At 48.6% G+C, this 22,709-nt stretch overlaps 2 protein-coding genes across 2 annotated transcripts; one reads left to right on the top strand and one right to left on the bottom strand.

Moving 5' to 3' along the window:
* Positions 1-9,114: 9,114 nt before the first annotated feature.
* LOC125536473 (chitin-inducible gibberellin-responsive protein 2) lies at positions 9,115-12,656 on the top strand. Its single transcript, XM_048699699.2, has 2 exons — positions 9,115-9,374; positions 10,604-12,656. Exon 2 carries the CDS (start codon positions 10,685-10,687, stop codon positions 12,350-12,352), a length of 1,668 nt encoding a protein of 555 aa, XP_048555656.1. The 5' UTR covers positions 9,115-9,374; positions 10,604-10,684; the 3' UTR covers positions 12,353-12,656.
* A 619-nt stretch (positions 12,657-13,275) lies between these two features.
* LOC125536474 (WRKY transcription factor SUSIBA2) lies at positions 13,276-21,057 on the bottom strand. The gene is made up of 6 exons (XM_048699700.2): positions 20,632-21,057; positions 19,409-19,579; positions 18,325-18,865; positions 17,707-17,872; positions 17,446-17,604; positions 13,276-14,203 (listed from the first exon to the last, which is right to left on the bottom strand). The coding sequence occupies exons 1-6, from the start codon at positions 20,863-20,865 to the stop codon at positions 13,633-13,635; spliced, it is 1,842 nt and encodes a 613-aa protein (XP_048555657.2). The 5' UTR covers positions 20,866-21,057; the 3' UTR covers positions 13,276-13,632.
* Positions 21,058-22,709: the final 1,652 nt, after the last annotated feature.

Below are 22,709 nucleotides of genomic sequence, written 5' to 3'. Positions count from 1 at the left end.
AGGCAGCATCCTGCATAGCCATCTCAACAGTAACCCCGAGTCCATAGGAACAGTGAAGGGGCTCGGTAGATCCAGGATAAGAAGGAAATATCCTGACGGTGCAGAAATATTGGCTTTGATTAAAGTCTCGGAATTGCTCTTCGACGGTGTATTCAGGATACCAACGGTAACCCGTCTCGATCATTACCCGGACTAACATAGCAGTATGACCGGGCACGTCGAGGCATCGGATCAGGCGAACCACTTGGTTTTGAACACGGTTGGCCGTCTGAAAGCACAACCACAATGCAAAGACATCAGAATTTCTAGGGAAAATTGGACAGCATAACAGCTGTAAATGCTCAGAAAAAGATTTGAGACATCCACAACAGTTCGCAATACCACTCAACAACATCATATCAAGGTTCTGATCCAATTAGCAACATACTAAAATAGTAGAAACTAAACTGGGGCTTGTAACAACAATCCTATAAGCTACTACGGATTAGTAACACGTGAACCTGATAGAAGAAGAGAGCCTAGTCCTTAACCCATGTTGAATGAGAAGAGAATGACTCAGATCAGAGGCATAGGGTAAAGGAGTAAAAGAGCCTTACGTTCCCTCCCACAATCAATTCCCCTACATATAACTAAAGCATTTCTAGACTCGACATCGACCAGTTTGGCTCAACGAACCTACAGGCAGTCCGGCTCTGATACCAACGCTGTCAGGACCCCGATTCCAAGTCACATCGATCTAGCTGGTAACACCTCATATCACTTTGCGGCCTCACGCACGGTATCCCACGGGTGTCGCCTTACCATGGCCCGGGACCGTTTGCGCCTTTTGGCTCACGTATATGATAGTATCGCTAGCATCCATATGACAGAGAACCCGGGCCGACATGGCTAGTCGTGAACCCAAAGCGGCACAGACCTATGGAGACAGGCATACATGAATCACATCGAGCATGTCGGTCATCAGCGAGTGATTCCGGGCTGTAGCACTGGGCTAACAGGACTCCGGATATCACCGCGTGACATTTCCCCAAAGGGACAGACATAGGAACAAAGTGAAACACATGCCGGCTAGTCAAGTGTCCTGAACAGTAGTGCTGGGCTAGCAGGACTCCGGTGAACCGGGCTGTAGCGGACTACTATGGCTCGAGGAACACTAGACTACATTTCCCCATAAGAAAGGCTGCCAAGGATAAACAACTAGATTGTCGGATCCCACTCATACCAAGCATTTCAATCATACACACAATATGCCCGATATGAGTACATACAACATGGCATCACAACAAAACTCTACAACTCAAGTACATTATTTAAAGGCTCCAGGGAGCCATACATATCAAGTTCATACAGATAGGGGTCACATGACCCGACACTCAAGTCATACAATCATACAAGCACATGCGGAAGCAACTAGTCTGAGTACAGACTCTAGAAAGAAAGAAGGCTTCTCGAAGCCTGTCTATCTACATAGGGCCCTCCATGGCCAGGATCACCACCTGGGTGGCTAGTCACTCGTCGACGTCAAGGTCTACGTAGAACCCATCGGAGGGGGCGGTGTTGTCGTCTGAAAACAGTAATTAAGCAAACATGAGTACAAGGGTACTCAGCAAGTCTTACATCAGAACCTACTATACATGCTTATTCTCAAGAAGGTGGTGGGGTTATTGCAGCAAGCCAGCTTTGACTCTTGGCTAAGCTATCCTACGGAACTCCACCAGTAAAATAGTTTTCGCACACGAGTCCACTACTCACCAACACAATACTCCACCGGGGATCCTCCCTCGTCATCCTACGAGAGGGCCATCCTCGGTACTCACACTTATCTTGAGTCTTTTATACCCTGTCTATGAACTGCATAGGCAACCAAGTAGTCCTTTATCGCGGACGCGGCTATTCGAATAGTTTTATACCCTGCAGGGGTGTACTTCTTCATACACGCTTTCACCACTTACCGTCGTTTACACGACATGTACTCGGCAACCTTCAAGCGGAAGCCCAGCGAGGGTGTCGGCCACGGCCTACCTAAAAACTTAAGTCTCTAGTCCAGGTTTATCGCCTATCCAGGTTCTATCCGCAGGGAGTCCGGCCGAGGTTTCCACTTACGGCCCCGAACGATGTGAACAGGGTTCCCGAGACACCAAACGGATGACTCGGTACACCGTGCCACGGTGTATCTACCGCAACATAGCCCACCCCTAGGGTCAGCACTACGCACGGCCGCCAACACATAACCTACAAACACCAGAAACTATTTGCAACTCCTGGACAGAGTACTAGGGTGATTAAGAAGCCGAGAGGGTCCATTGGTTTCGGGCCCAATGTACGGTAGTAACTGCATCTTAAATCACACATACAGATCTCAATTCTTATGGACGGCCTCAATGAAACAACCCACCATGTACTCCTACATGGCCTCTCATCGATACCTTTACCAAAACATGTTCAACACATCCCTCACATTACCGGCATAAGCATTTCACTCTAGCCCATCACCCAGATGAACCAGACCTGACACAACTCTAAGCATAGCAGGCATAGCAAGGTAGGAATCACATACATGGCTCAATCAACTCCTACACATGCTAGTGGGTTTCATCTAGTTACTGTGGCAATGACAGGTCATGCAGAGGATAAGGGTTCAGCTACCGTAGCACATAGCAGTTTGAATCGCGTTGTCTTAATGCAGTAAACAAGAGCAGAAGCGAGAACATGGGTTTGTATCGGAATGATCAATGGGTTGCTTGCCTGATGGAGTGGTAGTGGGATACTGCCCTTCAGTTGGATACTCGTGAATATCCTCGGAGGCAGAACCTACCACGAAGAACACATCGGAACACAATCAACACATGACGATATGCAACAATATGATGCATGCTATGACATGGCAATATGAATGTGTCTTGGCCTAATGCAAGCTATAACAGAAAGGAATGTGCTTATTTGAACCAAAGGTTCAAATGTTAGTTCATTTAACATAGCCACATTAGTGCATTACCTTATTCTGCTTAAACAGCAAGGTTAACTTGTTTTGTCATGCATGAAACCATTACAGATGGATAGATTGAATTTTTCTGATCATTTTTCATATATATAAATCTTTACATTTGGAGCTATGGTTGATTTTCTATGATTTTTAGTAGTTTTGACTATTTTCTGAAATTTCCTGTATAAGAATAATTCCAGTAATTTAATTACTGCGTCAGCATTACGTCAGGGTGACGTCAGTGGTCAACGGGGACGTCCAGGTCAAACCTGACTGGTGGGTCCCACGTGTCAGTAGTTAATTAAACTAATTATTTTTAGTTAAAACTATTTTGATTTAGTTAGCAGAGGGGGGCCCACTTGTCATTGACTCAGGGGAGTCAACCTGGGCCCACCCAGTCCACGTCAGCGGTCAAACCCACCGGTCAACGGGTCAAAGCCTGTCGGCGTTTAGCCGCCGACGAGGCCAGACGCGGCGGAGGGCTGCGGGTTTCGTGCTTCGGCAACCAAAACGACGGCGGAGACGTGTTACGCGTAGCTAGGGAGCTGCCGCATCCAGTGGTGCAAGTGGTTGGACACGGGGACGCCGGAAACGACGCCGGCGAGCTCGACAGCGGCGGCCGGAGTTCGGACGGGGTTGGGTTCGACGCTACGGTGCACGGGAGAAGGAGCTGGTGGTGGCTACGGGCTCCTGGTGCTGTGCTGAGCACAACGATGAGCTTGGCTTCGAGCCACTGTGGCTCTAGCCATGACGGCGCAATGGCCGGCGGCGGGGAGCTTTCGGGTGCGGTGGAAGTGGCGACTATAGAGGCCAAATGAGCACGGGAGCTAGGAGGAGAGGAAGAGGAACTCACGGCGGGGTCGGAGAGGGGGTCAGCGAGCTCGGGGAGGTCCTGGCGGCGGCGAATCGACCGGAGACGGCTCGGGTGCCCGAGGTTGAAGACGAGGGCGAAGACGGCGTTCGGTGGCGTTTGGAGTCGCGTGGGTCAGCGGAGAGGTCCAGGGCGACGAGGCGGAGCTATTGGGCTTGTCGGAGGGGCGAGGGGGTGGCGCTGGTGACGTCTATGGTGAACGGCGGCGAGGATCGTGCTCGGCCATCGCGAGAGAGGGTGAGGGAGACGAGGGGGAGAGTGAGGGAGGATTAGAGGGGGACGTGGGGGTCGGCGTGGCATCCCTGGACGTCTCCAGGGCGTCGGCAGAAGCAGGAGGTGGCCGGCGTGTGGCCGCGGGCGCCGGCCACGCGCTCCTCGTCCTTCTAGCGGGAGGAGAACGACGACTGGCAAGGCCAGTCGGCTGGGCCGAGCCAGGTGGGCTGGGCCAGCACAGGTAAGGCCCAGGTGGGCTTCCCTCTCTCTCTTTTTTCTGATTGTTTTCTTTTTCTATTAAACTGCAACTGTTGGGCTTTATTAAAAATACTAAAACGTTTCCAAAAATCCTGAAAATAATTGTGGGCTCTGTTTAGAATATTTCCAACAGCAAACATTTATTTCCAGAATTATTTGAGCATTTAAATTATTTTATAGCATTTAAATGCCCAAATTCAAATACTTATGATTTAATTCAATGACCTTCTGTTGACCTAGAAAATTGTGCACCAATTTTGCCAGGGGTTCTAACCCAAGACAAAGAGGGTGAACTTTTTAGAAGGACATTTCAGGTTCATTGAAAATAATTTTAGTAAACCCTAATTGTTTCCAGGGGGGTGTTGGGGGTTTCTGCCTTCCCCATTTCAAATTTAAGAGGAATTTAAACATGATGCACACTCTAATGCTTGAACTAGCTAGGGTGTGACAATAGATCTTGTCTACATCATGTCATCGTTCTTATTGTATTACTCTGTTTCTTCATGAACTTAATACACTAGATGCATGTTGGATAGAGGTCGATGTGTGGACTAATAGTAGTAGATGCAGGTAGGAGTCGGTCTACTAATCTTGGACGTGATGCCTATGTATTGATCATTGCCTTGGATATCGTCATAATTATTTGTCTTCTATCAATTGCCTAACAGTAATTTGTTTACCCACCGTGTGCTATTTTCTCGAGAGAAGCCACTAGTGAAATCTACAGCCCCCGGGTCTATCTTTTATCATATTTGCTTTTCGATCTATTTTTTGCCGCATTTACTTTCAGATCTATTATTCCAAAAACCCAAAAATATTGTGCTGCATTTTTTATTTACTTATTTTATTTTGTATTTTTGCGAGATCTATTTACCCAAACTCATACAAACCAATCTATCTTTTTCGCAAGGAGGGATTGAGAACCCCTCTTACGCGTCGGGTTGCAAGAATTTGTTCTTTGTGTGCAGATACCGTTTACATAGTGTTGCTTGGTTCTCCTACTGGATTGATACCTTGATTTCACAACTAAGGAAAATACTTACCATAGCTGTTGCATCATCCCTTCCTCTTTGCAGAAATACCGACGCAGTCTAGCCACGTCAGCACCCAATGCGGGCAAAAGGGTTGGCAATCCCCTTGAACTCGTTACTTGCAGGGCCTAAATCTGGTAGTGGTAGATATATAAATTGCAAAACAAAATAAAAGTACATAAATTGCAGTAAGGTATTTTTTTAGTTTTTGTAATATGATAAAAGTAGACCCGATGGCCATAGTTTTCACTAGAGACTTCTCTCTTGAAACATAGCATACAGTGGGTGAAGAAATTATTGTTGGGAAATTGATAGAAAAGCATATAGTCATGATGTTATTCATGGCAATGATCATGCATATAGGCATTACATCATGACAAGTAGTCCGAAACGACTCTGCATCTACTACTATTACTCCACCAATCGACCGCCATCCAGAATGCATCTATGATATTAAGTTCATAACAAACGAAGTAATGCATGAAGCAAGTTGACATAATGTAGACAGAATAAACTCAAGCAGTATGAATGAACCCCGTCGTTTTACCATTAATGACAACAATACAAATACGTTTCTCGCTACCCCTTTTGTCACGAGGTGAGGACACCGCAAGATTGAGAGCCCATTACAAAGCATCTCTCCCACTGAAGATAAATCAATCTAGTTGGTCAACCCAAACGGATAGCTCGAATAGAAATACAAAGCTACGACAATCATGCATAATAAAGTACAACAAAGACTCAATTACTTTCAATGAATAATCTGATCATAAACCCACAATTCAGTGGATCCCAACAAACACACCGCAAAAGAAGATTACATCGGATAGAGCTCCATGGAGATCATGGAGAACTTTGTATTGAAGTTCAAAGAGAGAAAAGAAGCCATCTAGCTACTAGATATGGACCCATAGGTCTATGGTAAACTACTCACGCATCATTAAAGGGCAACAAGGATTGATGTAGAAGCCCTCTGAGATCGATTCCCCCTTTGGCAGAGTACCGGAAAAGGCCTCCTGATGGGATCACAGAAGAACAGAAGTTTGCGGCGGCGGAAAATGTGTTTCGGGTGGCTCTCTATTGGTTTCAAGATTTATGGGAATTTATGGAGTTGGAATTAGGGCAAACAGAGCTACGAGGGTGCCACAAGCTTAGGGTGCGCCCCCTTGGGGGGCGCCTGGTGAGCTTGTGGCTCTCTCATAGCCCCCCTGATCTCCTCCCGAGGCTCCTAGGGTCCCTTCTGGTCCTGAAAATATCATCGTAAAGTTTTATTGTGTTTGGACTTCGTTTGGTATTGATTTCGTGAAAAAACAAAAACATGCAGAAAACAAGAACTGACACTGGGCACCGAGTTAATAGGTTAGTTCTCAAAAATGATATAAAATTGCATATAAAGTATCTAAATTTGATAATGTAATAGCATGAAACAATCAAAAATTATTATTACGTTGGAGACGTATCAAGGGCCAGGGTATGTGTGGCCTATTCTTCAGTTGTGGACGAGTCCTCGGCCCAGCCCATGATCGGCAGGCCAACGTGGTGTGCACCCCCTAATCCAGGACACCATCAGGCGGCACTGCCAACGTCAGGAGAAACTGGAAGCCAACTACAAGGAGTTCGACGAGACGGCGGACGCGGTGCGGGGCAAGACCGACGACGACGAGGACACCGCCAAGGCCGCGCCCGCCGCCACGACCATGAAGTCGGCACGTCCACCGGCGCCGTCAGCAGCGAGGAAGAGTAGTGCATGGTAGGTCGCCGCTGGTCGGGTCATAGGAAAGCCACCGCTCTTCCCCTCCGCCTGAAGACAAGCTTGGCAGGCCGACAATCGTTCACTCAAGCTATGGTGGCGGAGGCTGCGGAGGCAAAGCTGAAGAGCGCTGATGCGGAACTGGAGAAAGCGAAGGCAAGCACAAGAGCTTCAGTTCTCGGGGCTCATGGTCGGACATGAGAAACGAGCGCCGTCGATCATATAGATTAGGTTTAGAATAGAAGTATGTCCGAAATTATACCTCCGGACTCGGACGAGCTCCACTTTTAGTTGAAGTATGTCCGAAATGTAATGAATTTCGTTCAATTTATATAAAATCCACTTTGTTTGCATAAATCTCTTCCCAATTTTATTGAAGTTTGCCCAGCTTGCATGAATTTCGTCTGTTTTGTTTCAATAGTTGTTGAAATATATGCGGCATCGTTGCCTCTGGCACAAGTGTCCGCGAAATAATCCCCTATCCGGATAAATGTCAGAGCAAATTTGAGGGTCGACGTTGAAGATGCCCTTAGTAACTAGAGAGATGAGTGATACAGCTTGTACCACCGACAGGTGGAGGCTGAGACCGCTTGTCAGTGGCACAAGGTGTGACATTTGTGCCAAAGTAGAAGTCTGGTACTATATCAATAATCTCAATAATATACTACTCCTATTATACAATCCACAATGACTCCGGCAGCGTTGCTTTTCCTACAAGTACCCGTAGGAGTGAAGATTGCACAATCAGTCCTAGTCACCGCATGCATGCCATCCACAATTCTGGAGGCATGCCATCCACCGGGTACTCTAGCGAAGAAGGAACGTAGACCCTTGGAAATCAACCAATTCATACAAGGCGTTCATAATATGATGGAACAGCAGCGCGACAGCCGACACATCAGAAAAGATACCGAGCACTCATGTCTATGATAACGGCAGTGGCGTTATCATGTTAGAAGTATCAGCCGCAGCTAAGCTTGGGCGTGGCGATCTTGGAGTTAAAAGGGAAGGAAAAGGTCGCTGGACGCCAAAGGATGGGTTGTCAAAAGCGAGAAAGGCGGTACGTGGATGATAATTTCCCGGGGACAGACATGAGAAATGATGCCACTGAAAGAGGAAATGATGCAAACCGCAGCGTGACTAGGACCCCCCGGCCTTTTCATATCTGTGTAGACGCGGAATATCTAGTACGTGCTGGTCATGTGGTGGAAAAGCCAGGATAAGCATGCGTAAAATCTTGTTTGACGGAACGGGACGGAACGGATTGGAGATGCTCCGCGTGTGTGGCAGACATAGAAAGAGAGCTCCTCAAAACCATGAGCTCGCTTCGCTTGTTTCTGAACTTTCAGTTCGTGTTCAACACCGACATAGCATACGACACATACGTGTGTTGAGACCAAGGAGACACGGTGAAAAGTGGCAGGAAGGCGACGGAGGCGTGTTGGGAGCAGGCTGCTGTTCATCAGCCCGTTGTTTAGCTCACCTTTTGGCGAGTGTCAGCAGGCAATTTGATGGCACGAAGCGAAAAATATCTATCGAAAATACACCTTGACGAAGCATCGTCTAGTCCCAGCAGCACGTGATGATCTCTCCTTGCACGACGACGGCGACAGTTGCTACGACAAGTATACCGTCGTCGTCATCCCGGCGCATCACGCACAGCACAGTTATCCCGACTCCCGAGCAAGCAAGCAAGCAAATACCTGGCGCTGGAGTGGAGCCTCGTGGAGTCTCACGGTCCAACCTCCATCCAGTCCGCAGTCCAGCCGCGTAGCGCGTCAAGTATTCGATGCACGACGCACGAGCGCGCACGAGCGCGAGGTTGGTCGCGACTCGCGTGGGGGGCAGTGCTGAGATATTTGATCCATCCCCGTGCCCGGTGCGCGCCACGCACGCAGGCGCGGTCTGAACGCCCCCCGACCCCGACCCCGCCCGCGCGTCACGCCTCACGACGGCACAAACCGCGGACGACGCGTCCCCGCGCGGCCCCGGGGTAGAAATAGCAACGGCCACCCGGAGCATCCACTAGCTCAGCCCAGACCCCCCTACAGGAAACAACATCGCACTCCCCCCACAACCACAGCACCAGAGCCACCAACGCCCACCTCCTCTCTTCTCCTCTTTCTCTTCCCCTCTCCCTCCCTTCGCGATCTCTCTTCTCTCTTCTCCCGGCGCTAGCTCTTCACCATCGCCGCACGAATCCTCCTCCCCCCGACTTCAGCTCAAGGGTTCGACCGAGAGCCACCGGCCGGAGCTACCCGGGTAGAGGTACTTCCCTTCCTCGTTCCTTCTCTGTAGCAGCTACGAAGGAAGCTAGGCCAGTTTTGAGCTTCATGAGCGCTTGAACAAAATGAAGGCGGATGCTAGGCTAGGCCATGGCCTGCCCTTGCTCGTTCCGGGTCACGGTTAGCTAGGGGGCCCTTGATGTTTGGTCGCGGCCAGTGGTTTTCTCCCATGAATCCATGCCCAGTTCGTTAGTTTTCTCGTGAGATTGGCAGTCGCTCAAGCGAGGAAGAAGCTGCTTCCGTAGTTTTTTGTTTTTGTTTTTGGCTAGTACTTTTTGTGCGACAGTCGGCGTATTTTGCTTGCAAGCCTAGTCGGCGCAGCCGCACACCACACCACCCGTACGGCCTCGGTACTAGCCAGCCTACTAGGCCATGACCAAGCTTGCGAGCTACGGAGAATTTCCTCAGACCGCGTCAAATGGAGGTTGGTGATAGATTAGACCTCTCGATTTGCGCCCGCCAAAACAAGCAGATCCAGGGGCTTTTGACCATTGACCCGTGCGATCTTGTGTATATTTATTTCAGTGGATGTCAGTTAATTAATCCTGTCCCTGCGCCGGGACGGGAAAGGGGGTGTGGTTGGTTTGGTTGTGCCGACGGGCGGGTCAAACTGCTGCCGGTTTGGTGCACTGCAGGAAAATTATGATGAGGTGGGGATTACTTTACGACCCGTTGTAGTCGTCTACAGGCCCCTCTTTTGTTTGCGCGCGCTCAGGTCATACTCCCACTTTAGTAGTACTACGGCTGTTTTTTCTTTGCCCGGACTGGGAGTCTTGGCGATGTAATCGTGACGATCTTCTTCGGTCAGCACCATGCTCCTCCCTTCACTTGCTTCTTGTTAACTGTAGGATGCCTACTGGTTGTTTGTGTTGGTTCGGTACTACTCAAAGTGTTTTCTTCAGACTAACTTGATCATCTGTTTATATATGCCTTGTATGCCATCTTGTAGTGCTAGTACTATTACTTTTCATCACTAGTAAAAGTATGATCGCTTGTGATTGTTAGGCTCTTGTACTTTTACATGTCTTTTTTCAGATACAGTATGTTATTATTTCCTGTGTCTGGGATTGAGATGGTGTTTCCATTCCATGTATACAATACACCAATTCTATCTCTGTTACTGGAAGTGTATGCTTGGCTACCAGTTTTACCTTTGGAGTTAGTAACTCGGTGTGCTTTTCTTCTTACAGTCTTATTACTCTCCTGTTTCAGATTTCTCGTTTCATCTGGATTTCTGGGCTAGAAGATAGATCCATGCAGTGAATAGTGCGTCAGATCCTTCACAGAACAAGTATGGCCGATACTCCAACCTCCCGGATGATCCACCCCTTCAGCAACATGCAGAGGCAGAACCCGAAGCAGTTCCAGTTCCAGTACTCGGACAACCCACAGCATCCCTGCCGCCCTTATCAGCCATCTCCAGACACCCATGTCGTGCCACAGCACCTCTACAGCCTCAAGTCCCACTCATCAGACGCTAGCTATGAGAACCAGGTCGCTCAGATGAAGCACACTCTGGACTCCTCGGCGGCAGCCGGCTGCATGAGGCACGACTCGCCATCCAGCCATAGCTTCACTCCTCCGTCCATCAGGAGCGGCAGCGGCAGCCCGTCGTCCCACGACGACAGCCGCTCCGACTCCACCAACGGGTCTCCGGTGAGTGCTTCATGCGTCACTGTGACGACCGAGGATCCCAACGATCTGAAGCAGAAGCTCAAGGACCTTGAGGCTGAAATGCTCGGGCCGGACGCCGAGATAGTGAACAGCCTCGAGAGCTCCGTCGCGAAGCAGCTGTCGCTGGAGCCGGAGAAGTGGGCGCAGATGATGGACTTCCCCAGGGGCGACCTGAAGGAGCTGCTGCTCGCCTGCGCCAGAGCTGTGGAGGAGAAGAACATGTACGCGGTGGATGTGATGGTGCCGGAGCTGAGGAAGATGGTCTCGGTCTCCGGCACGCCGCTGGAGAGGCTGGGAGCCTACATGGTGGAAGGGCTGGTGGCCAGGCTCGCCTCCTCCGGCCACTCCATCTACAAGGCCCTGAGGTGCAAGGAGCCCAAGAGCTCCGACCTGCTCTCCTACATGCATTTCCTCTACGAGGCCTGCCCCTACTTCAAGTTCGGCTACATGTCGGCCAACGGCGCCATCGCGGAGGCCGTCAAGGGGGAGGACCGGATCCACATTATCGACTTCCACATCGCCCAGGGAGCGCAGTGGATCTCCCTCCTCCAGGCCCTCGCGGCCAGGCCCGGCGGGCCGCCGACGGTGAGGATCACCGGCATCGACGACACGGTGTCGGCCTACGCGCGGGGCGGCGGGCTGGACCTTGTCGGGAGGAGGCTGTCGCACATCGCCGGGCTCTGCAAGGTCCCCTTCGAGTTCCACTCGGTGGCCATGGCCGGCGAGGAGGTGGAGGAGGCGCACCTCGGGGTCGTCCCCGGGGAGGCGCTGGCGGTGAACTTCACGCTGGAGCTGCACCACATCCCGGACGAGACGGTGAGCACGGCGAACCACCGGGACCGGATCCTGCGGCTGGTGAAGGGGCTGCGGCCCAGGGTGCTGACGCTGGTGGAGCAGGAGTCCAACACCAACACGGCGCCGTTCCCGCAGCGGTTCGCGGAGACGCTCGACTACTACGCGGCCATCTTCGAGTCCATCGACCTGACGCTGCCGAGGGACGACAGGGAGCGGGTGAACATGGAGCAGCACTGCCTGGCGCGGGAGGTGGTGAACCTGATCGCGTGCGAGGGCGCGGAGCGGGTGGAGCGGCACGAGGTGTTCGGCAAGTGGAAGGCGCGCCTCACCATGGCCGGCTTCAGGCCGTCGCCGCTCAGCGCGCTGGTGAACGCCACCATCAGCACGCTGCTGCAGAGCTACTCGGAGAACTACAAGCTCGCCGAGCGGGACGGCGCGCTCTACCTCGGCTGGAAGAGCAAGCCCCTCGTCGTCTCCTCCGCATGGCACTAGTGCTGTGGTGTGACTGCTTTTGTGACCTCGCTGCTCGTAGGCGAATCTAGATGCATGCTTTGTTGGACTCTAGGATGCTGCTGCTGCTGCTGCTGCTGCTGTGGAGAAGAATAGCTCCCAGGTAACCGGCTGTTGTAACGCCGAACTTAGGTCTAGGCCTGGATAAGAGGCTGATGAGATGTAGTAGTGGTACAAGTTCGAGGGCTACAGTATATGTTTCAGTTTCAGACGTCTAATCTTAATGTAATTGCATTTAAGTAAGTCTCAATCAGCACTGCCAAGTAACTAAAATGATTTGAGATGATGGGTGTTGGTGCCTTTGGAGATCTTTTTTTCTTTTTTGAGGGAAAGCCATCACGACGATTTTATTAATTTTCGAACATGGTAACATAATCCACCAGGCTAGATATACAAAACAAAAGTCGGAGGATCTCCCGTCGAGAAAAATTCCTCGCTAAGAGCACACACTCTTCGTAAATTGCCGAAGCTTTGGTTGTTGAATAGCCACCATCATGCATAGACTAAACCACTTCCATACAGTCCGAGTTAATTATGATATTCTCGCATCCAACCTGTCCTGCAAGGATTAGACCATCCATGAAAGTTCTCGCTTTTGCAGTAGGTGCCGAGTTTACATGATCTATTCTACTGTTACTCGCCGCAAAACAAAATGCCCACGGTCATCTCTGATCAGTACTCCAGTAGCACCAATCTCCTCCTGAAGGCTCAAGGCAGCAACAATATTCAATTTAACATAACTCTCAGGAGGTTTCGACCACCCATGCTTCTTGATGCACTTCTGGTTGTCCATGCCCTTTTTGGAGTAGGGTTGGAACTTGTAATTGAGTAGCACAAAGTAAACCTAAAACCCAATCAAAAATGATTGCTGTACAAGCATCCATAAATAACAGTTGTCTTAACGGTAAAAGAAAATTACGATGGATCTATATTTCTGTCAATATTCCAGTACAGAAGATAAGACAGTTCACAAAACCAAATTCTCATAATCTAATTAACTAATCATATTAGGTTCGCTGTACAACGAATGTAGGGCTGCAGCGCTACATACAGCAGGGGCCTTTTCCGCACTTAAAAAGACACATGCGCATTTGCTGCAGTCCCCCAGGTATAGCTTATAGCTTACTTGCCTCCGGCTGGAACTGACTTGTAACCGATACACAATTAAGAATCTTGCTGAAGAGATTGTCGTTACAAAAGCATTGTTTGTAATATATGATTCATGGAGCTATAAGCATTTGCAGACACTCTCATCATTCCACTCATGGACCCATGACCAAGTTCCCAGCACCGCTATAGCATAGGTTAGCTGAATGGTCCATCGGTGTGGCTCTGAAAGTAAACCCTTCGCTACCTTTATCTTCTCTGGAACCATACATGCGGCCAGCAGAGTTCCCTTGTACCGTTGGCATTGCCATTGATGGATGTCTCATGTTGCTATACATCGAAGCCATCGGTTGCATTTGATACTGCATCTGATCAGGACCTGTAGACTGCATTTGGTTTGTGGCGTCGCTGTGGTTCGGGCTGATCCCAACACCAAGGTCAAGACTGACATTGTCGGTTTCAGCGGCTTGAGAATATTGGTTGCTGAAGTTCCTGACTTCGCATGCTCGCATCATGCCGCCAATGCTGCTGGGCATATTGCTGTTAATCTGATGCACGACATTCTTCATGGGAGGCGCGGACATCTCATGGGTTGCATTCCTCGCAGCAGGGACTTCATGGTTATGTTTTCCTTCATACGTTGTTATCACTGATTTAGGATCATGCGATGCTCTCTCAACATGCTTCCTCACAGGGCATCCTGTGCTTGTGCATTTGTAGTAACTCCTGCAGTCAAGAACAGAAAATATATAAGAGTGCAATGGCTCACATAACAAACTAGTAGCTACTAGCTACATATAAATCCATTCACAAGGTGATACAAATTTAGGTCGCGGTGCGATCCATGTGGTTGACTTTTCGAAACATCAATCACCAGAATCAATCAAGCCCTTAAAAGCCTGACTCACATAATTATCATCCAAAAAAATGCATGCTCATGTGGCTCATTATTACTTGGTGCTGTATGTTATGGTTCATTATTACTTGGTGCTGCCAGCGTGTGGTCAGGTTGAATGAGTGTAGCAGTGTGATTAACCAGTGGTTGAACTGCTTTTTTTACTACTCCCTCTGTCCCAAAATGTAAGACGCTTTTTGACACTACCATAGTATCGAAAACGTCTTACATTTCGGGACGGAGGGAGTGGAAAATTTGCTGCCTAGCTGTCCTAAAAGAAAAAGGCCGGAACATTTAATGCTCATAGCTTTGTTTTTAAGAAGACATGCATTCGAATGATCCCATCTTATTTGTTATAAGGACTAGCATAATGTCAGTGTGTTATTACGCAACCACAAAAATGATTACAGTTGTACTCCCTCTAAAGAAATATAGAGCGTTTAGATCACTCCGCAGAGGGAGTATTAGATTAGTAGCAGTATACAACAACCAATGCACTTGCTAAGCATAACACCATAAAAGGTAATACACCATAACTATAAATGGATACTGGGAGGCCGGAGGACATGGATTGGGAAGGAGGGAGCGCCAGCCAGCGACTGGCTGGCTTGTGTTGCAGTGGAAAAAGAAGTGTACGCTCGTGCACTTGTAAAGTATTTTCTCATTCAAAAAATATTAGTAAGGCAGTGGCTTGCTGGTTTGACTGATCTATGTTTAGCAGCAGGTCTGGGGTCCATAATTACATTATATTACTGTTTTGTTTATCATTTTCCTTCTTTCCTGGTGGGTCCTGGATGGATGAGAGAAATTGGGCTGGAGTGGTGGGAGTGAACTCACCACGATCACCACTAACTCCAATTTATAAGATAAATAAAATAGAATAAAAAAGTATATTAGTATATATAGAACATCCATCCTTCGTGAAAGATCTACGCTTGTAGGAATCCTTGTTGAGCCACATTCTTTTATTGGAATAAGTGGGAGTTGTGGCATCATTTGCATTTGATCAAGTATGTTACAAGGTGAGCTTTTTGGAGTTCGGACCTGCATTATGGGTACCTCTTACACTTTGTTTCCGTGTGTGATCAGCACGACCCAACCAATTAATGCAAACTCTAATTCTGCTTACGTTTTGGGACAGTTGTGCATGTAATCCAAACAGAATAATTTATTAGACAAGAAAATTGTTTGTCAATTAGTGCAAAAGTTTTCCCAGACCATGAATTCATTTGCCTCTTGGAGGAGGTGCAGGGAAAGTTGATGATGCGTTGACTCCGATCTGACATGTAAACTGTACGACATCCCATTGGTGTGTTCATTAGCAAACTATAAATAAATGCGCGAAGTTAAAGCAATCTGCAAGCACAATGGCCATATAGATCACAACACATCTATCGGACGGTGATGCATGGGTGGATATAGCCCTCGAGGGGCTAAAAAGACTGGACTACAAATTAAATGCCTCCCTTTGGTATACATGGGAATAGCATTTCATATGGCACAGTGTATCCGTACAACATTGCCATTTTAACATACTTAAAAATGAAGTACTCCCTCCGATCCAAATTAATTGACGCAGCCTCTATAAAATGAAGTACTCCCTCCGAGGCCGCGTCAGTTAATTCAGATCGGAAGGAGTAGTGAAAGGCCATGGCATACAAATACATGCAAGCACACCAGTATAATCTGTTTGGTTGTCAAAGTTTCCACTGCTAATGTTTGCGAAAATTCTGGTCATGCCCGTGAATATTTGGCCAAAAAAGAACCAGGAGTTGAAGTCAAAACTTAGGCAGCAAAGCAAATGCATGACAATACATTTTCAACACTAGCAATTCTTACGCAACCATTAGCTTCAAACCAAACATTTATGTAGCTAGTCTTTTCTCCCTCATGAAAAGGGCGTCTTTGACTAGCTAGCAACTCAAACTGCAAAGGACTATTCTAAAGCCTTGCACCCCATGCATAAATAAACTGGCTGCACACATGGACTTGGGGCCAAATATCACCCTTACTAAAACAGACATACACCAGCCAATCAATTGCCTTCACTTTGTATGCTTAGGGATAATATTTTATATAGTACTACCTCTGTAACTAAATATAAGACGTTTTTCCAGTTCAACGTCTTATATTTAGTTACAGAGGTAGTATAATTTAAGAGTGGAGCATTGCTTTCTAGTTTTATTATCTCTGCTAACTATAGTGTTGCAGGGCTCATCGTATACACGCATACATACATGATACATCAATATAATCATGTGCCATAACACAAATGAAGTGTGTGTGTTTTTGTTTTGCATTATATGTTATACGATTCTCAATATCATATGTTATATGATTCTCAATAGCATATCTGCCTTTAAATGTGATCCTTCACCAGAAGGGGGAAAACTCATCATATAACAAAACTAATGGACCTCTGTACCAGCCCACATAAATAATACACCCTCCGTTCCAAAATACTTCTCGTGGTTTTAGTTCAATTTTGAACTAAAGCCACGACAAGTATTTTGGAACGGAGGGGGTAGAACTGGATGGTAAAAACTATATGACGGACTAAACGCGGTCTAGCTTTGAGCGGCCTTCAAGACACATGTGCTGATTGTAGTACGGAATAGGAATTCTTCCATATCCGCATGTGATCACCAACAGTGAATCAGTGATAAAGGTGAAGTAACATATATTTCATCTTCATCTACCACATGTCTTCACCAGATGTCCACTTATTCATTCATATAAAACCTTGAGCATAGGTGTGAAGTAGAATACTTGTTCAATGACCATTTTATTTCATTTCTATCAGCCTTCTACAACAAATTTATGATTGAAAGATATTACATTTAACCAGTATCATCTTAATCACAGGCTCTCTTATGTTAGGGATAAAACTCAACACATGCATGACACGTGACTGAGAAAGCATATAAAATACAATTATGCATAGACATGTCGCAAAATACAAAGTGCAAAAAGTTCTTAGCCAGAGTAGATATTTACCATTACAATGACAATCTTCTCAAGAGCCAGACAATAAAAGGATAAAAAGCAACTAATGAAGAAAATAAATACTTACCGTGGATTGGGGTTTCCTTTGACAACTTTCTGTCCATATTTCCGCCAACGATACCCATCATCCAAGATGTCAACCTCACTTACAGTTTGAACGACAACACGGGGCTCACGGTTAGGTTTACCCATCAGAGCAGCATCAATACCAGCAGACTCCATTTTCCTGTTTTCATATTTGATAGTTGTAGACAAGAAGATTAGCACTTGTCACTTGACAGGAATGATTCTTTAAAGTGTAAATTTACCAAGTTCAAACCAAGCATACCTGCGTTTTGACTCTAAATCCTCCTCCTCAGTACCATCATCCCCAGGGTAGGATCTTCCACCTCCAGCATCTATGTCATCATCACTAACTGAAACTGGAACAGGCTCAACCATGCCAGGCGAATTTACCGCATTAGCAAGGTTGCTAAGAGCATTGGAAGATTTATCTGCAAAAAAGATAGAAGTCTGAGATAGCAAGAAAACAATGACTACAAGAAAATTAAAGCATTTCTACCACAAGCTCTCCTTTTGTGTACGGACTGGTCAATATATATCTATTGTGATGCCCACGTTCAACTCAGGGAAACTCATATGTACTAAATCAGCGACAATTAATATAGATTGGAGTGAGAATTAAATTTGAGTTTTGTAACTTCAAGGGATTCATTTCCAAGAATTTTACAATTTTGAACTGATGGTTTTTACTACAACTATATTAAGTTCATAAAAAATAGGAAGCTACTCGAGAGGAGGGAAAAGCAGCAATGGGATCCTAAAATTCAACCATAGATGTCGATACATTTTTACTTCCATGCTAGATACAAGAATGCAGCATGCCAAGCTCCAAACTATAGGGACCTGATGCAGTATTTCCAAGAAATCATGACAAACATCTCACCATCAGCAGCTGCCGCACCATCATATCGTTCTTCACCCTGGTTCGAAGGAACTGCACCACCAGCTAACCTCCTATTAGGCTGGGGCTTAGGATGATTATGGCGCCCCTTATAGACAACTTCCGTGATCAGACCATCAACCGCACGCTCCAATAGCTTTTTTACTTCACAATTAGGATGTGTGCACTTGTAATAACTTCTAGGGTTTTCACTTCCCTTGACATGCTTCTGCCCATATTTGCGCCAGTTGTAGCCATCATCTGCTGACTTGTCAGCAACATTTTCAGACTGCGGCTCTTGCATGGCATTGTCAGAACTATTCATCTGCTGCGGCTCAGAAGTACCAACTTCAGCAGGCATGCTGTCAGTCAAACCAACCATTCCAACAGGTTGGTTCGGAGCACTTACATTCACTGTAAGACTTGACTCGCGTGAACAGGGAGGTCTGTTTTCATTCACCATATTGCTAGATGATGAGCTGGGATTCATACTCTGATTTTGCATAGAATGCTCGTGTTTTTTTAGATCACTCATAGCAGGAGCCTGCAGTACAAAATATGAGCATTACAAATGTTACACGATGCAAAACAAAATATGCAAAAACAAGTCAACAGGAATTAAGAAAGAATGTGACTAACATAGCAAGCACAGATAGATCTAACTACATATGTACCATAGTTTTTCCCCAAACTGTCATTCAAAGTGCTTTTTTCAAACTCTACTATTTATAAAGAAACTTCTCCACTACATGTGAAAGAAGTAATGTTACATATGGATATTGAGTTAATGAGTTCTATACTGAGATTTGCCATGCATCTGGGATAGTGTTACCTTCCTACCCTCCAAAGAAGATCAGAATAAAATAGGTAAGTTCGTACATGCATTTACAAATGATAGGCAAGATTATGAATTATGCAACAATTCAAGAACCTAGCCGAATTATGGTTATAATATGCACAATAAAGGCCAGATATATTTGTGGGGTCGTATAGAAACAAAATGCTTAAATTTTCTTTTGATGTTCTGCAAGATAAAGTACATTAATCTCTATAGGACACAGAGAAAAGAAAATTAAAGGTTGTGTACCACTGATTGAGAAGACGAATTCAGATGAGGCTTGAATTCAAAATCCCTAGAACCCCCATCTTCATGGGCTCGAAAAGACTTATCCCGTGGCGAAGGCAGTATGTCTGGATGAGCACTCTTGTGCATAATTGCAGCCATGCTCAGACTACCAGTTGTTGGTGAAGGTTCAACCTGAAAGAAATTTTTGTTAACTATTTTCAGTGTCCACCACGCTTTAAGACCTCTGAATACTTGCGAACGCAAAATAGGAAGTACAACAACACTACAGCCTGCAAATTGCATATATGAAGTACATCGCCCTCTGAAATAAATGTCACCTTAATAAATATTTTTCTTTACTATAGCCTGCAGATTGCATATATGAAGTACCTCGCCCTCTGAAATAAATGCCACCTTAATAAATATTTTTCTTTAAAAGTAACAAGTTTGCCAATCATTTTCTCCTATGCTTGAAAGAGGAAACATGAAGAAGAAGGCCGGCAAGAATAACAGAGCAAGACAAAGAAAGCAACAATGATGCTGCAAGCAAGTGATTAGGCCCAGCAAGCAAGGGCCATTTCAGTTTGTACGCTGCCAGCAAGAGGACTCAGGAAAACAAATACCACTTCTACAACCAATCCCGAGGAAGAATAACAACCAAACGGTCAACCCGAACACAATTACTTGGTGATGTCCTTATGAACGAGCACCATCTCTTAGCACACCACCAGTATAACCGGCCAGGGCCGAGGGGGCGTTTCCTTAAATAAGGCCCTACAGAGCCCCCGTAGAAGGAATGTCAAATGATGATTTGTTCTCGTAGCCACCAAGTGTGTGCATAACTAACAGAATAATTCCCTGCAGACGCACAAGCAACAGCATCCCCCTCACTCCACAGCAAGTAGACGGCGCGGGGACGCTCCAAAAGAAGAAGCGGGGGGAAAACAAACATATCACGAAGAACCCCCGCAGAAAAGGAAGTTCCAGAAGCTTCATGGCATGGCCGGAAATGCGAAAGCGCACAGGGAAAGCGCGTTATTCCGAGGCCACGAGCCAATTAATTCCCCGGCGCAATTGTCTCATAAACTAGAGCGCGGAGCTAATGCGCATCGGAATCCCTCCTTTTCCCCAGCTCAAATTGACCTCAGCATGACACGGACGCCGTACAGCCCGCAGATCCCGCGGTAACAAGTAGTAACAGCAGGCGAGAGGCGAGAGGTACAGTACAGGGAGGCGGCAGTCACCTTGAAGTTGGTGAGGAGCACGGGGGAGTCGAGGAGGGCGGAGGGGCTGAAGCCGGCGGGGATGGTGAGGCAGGGCTCGCGCGAGATCGGCAGCCGCGCGGGGGACATGGCCTTGTACCTCGCGCCCGCGCCGGCGAGCGCCGCGACGCGTCGATCCGCGGGGTACGGCTTGTCGGGCGAGCTCCCGGCGGGCGAGGGGAGGTCCCCGGAGCTAGGGTTCGGCGAATCGGCCATCGGCGCGGTGCGGGGCTGAGCGGAGGGGCCTGAGTGAGGAGGAAGGCGGAGGTGGTTTTGGAGGCGACGGTGCGAGGGGCAGTTTGGGGAGGGCGGGCTCGTCCGCTAGCGAAGGCGGCGTGGGGCGTGAGGCTGCGGCTCGTGTGGACTTGATTAATGGGGGCAGGGGAAATGACCCTTCCGCCCCTGGATGGCCCCCGAAATCTCCCCGGTTGGGTACGCACGCGAGCGGCCGTGCGTGGTGTGGTGTGGTGTGATGTGGGCAACCGCGGCACGAAACCGGTGGTGGGATCCGGGGGCAGGGGGTGGCGACAGCGACCGCGGCTGGCTGCGGGGTTGGGACTTTGGGGGCACCGATGGGCTACTTTTCTCCGTGTGGCTGTCGGGTGGGGCCGCAGGGGGCCGGTCGGGGCGTCAGGGAGAGGGGTGAGGGGGCGGGTTGGGGCTGCGGGTGAGGCTGGGATACTGGTGGGGTGGGCAAAGTAAATGCGTGTTTTAAATTCGGCATGGGATGCCTGTCAGAGTGCCCCATGATGATCCTCTTGGCATTGAATGAGAACGACATGGTAAATCGGGGCCTGGATTTTGAAATGTCGCGGGGATTTTCTACCGCGGTTAAATGGGTTTTATTGTTCTGCAACGACTCTTTTTGGCTACACTGGATACCAAATCTACGCAGGGTAGAAAAGCATGGACGACTGGCGACAGTGTAACGTGCGGATACGTTGATGAGGCAGTTGTGTATTAGGATAGGGAAACGTTTCCCTGCGGACGACCGGCCGAGCGCTCGCCCGGTCGCCGCTCGCTCGCTCACTTTTTTACGCGAAAGCGGACTGGGCCACGTGAGTTCATGGGCCTTTTAATCCAACAGCCCAGAACCAGACGTCCTGAGAAAGCTTCATTTTATTCTAGACTCTAAGAGCATGTCCAGCTGCGCCCCCAACAGACCCTCTCAAAGCCGTTTTTTAGTGCCGGCATCGAAAAATCGACCCAATCACGTCTTCAAGAGCCTGTTTTTTGCCGGATTAAGCCGAAATTGACGCCGGCGCACCCAACCCAAACCCGGCGCGCTGCGGGGCGCCGGCGCGAACGTTTTGGCGCGAAAGAGTGGCGGGACCAACGCGTCAGCGAGACGAAGGCTGGTCGTCCTCATCGTCTCGGTTTTCCCGTGAGAAATCAATGCCAAGGCTGCCGCCGGTCAGCCTGCCATTGATTCACGGGCGGCGAAGTGCGGTGACGCCGCCCCGCCTTCCGCCATGCGTTCGCACGTGGCCGCCCCTGAGCCGCTATAAAAGGCACCCCTGGCCGCGCCGGTGAGGCACCCATCCATCGGCATCGGCAGTCCTCCCCCTCCTCGTCGCCGCACTTCCTTCCCTCTCTCGGTCGTTCGAGCCCCTCCCTTTCCTCCCGGCAACCATGAGCGCGAGGTACCCCGGCAACGCGGCAGCGGCCAACGGTTTCGGCCGCCGCTCGCTGCATGAGTGGGAGGCCTACCCCCTCCACGAGGCCAACTACCCCGCGCCGCCCGACGTACGCGCTCCGTCGCGGTGGAGGCTCGGCGTCGGCGGGGTCCCTGTCCCTCCTCTGCCGGTCCCCGAGACGCCCGCATATTTCCACGCCGAGATCGAGCGTGCGCGGGCGTCCCTGACGGTCGCGGAGCGGGCGCTCCCGGAGTACGCCACCGGCAACCACGCGGTGTGGGCGGCGTACTTCAAACGCCGGCAGGAGGAGCGGCTCACCTCCACCAACAACGCGCCGACGCCGCGCATCCGCAATAACAGCGAGGGCCGCCGCCTGTGGTCGGGCGTCCCGGGCCGCACGCTCAGCGGCGTCCTCGCGCACTG

This window comes from Triticum urartu, chromosome 2A (genome assembly GCF_056163025.1).
Source record: "Triticum urartu cultivar PI428250 chromosome 2A, HENAU_Tu73, whole genome shotgun sequence".
NCBI lineage: Eukaryota > Viridiplantae > Streptophyta > Magnoliopsida > Poales > Poaceae > Triticum > Triticum urartu.
The sequence above is the reverse complement of the archived record's forward strand: the minus strand, read 5'-3'. Positions and strand labels throughout refer to the sequence as shown.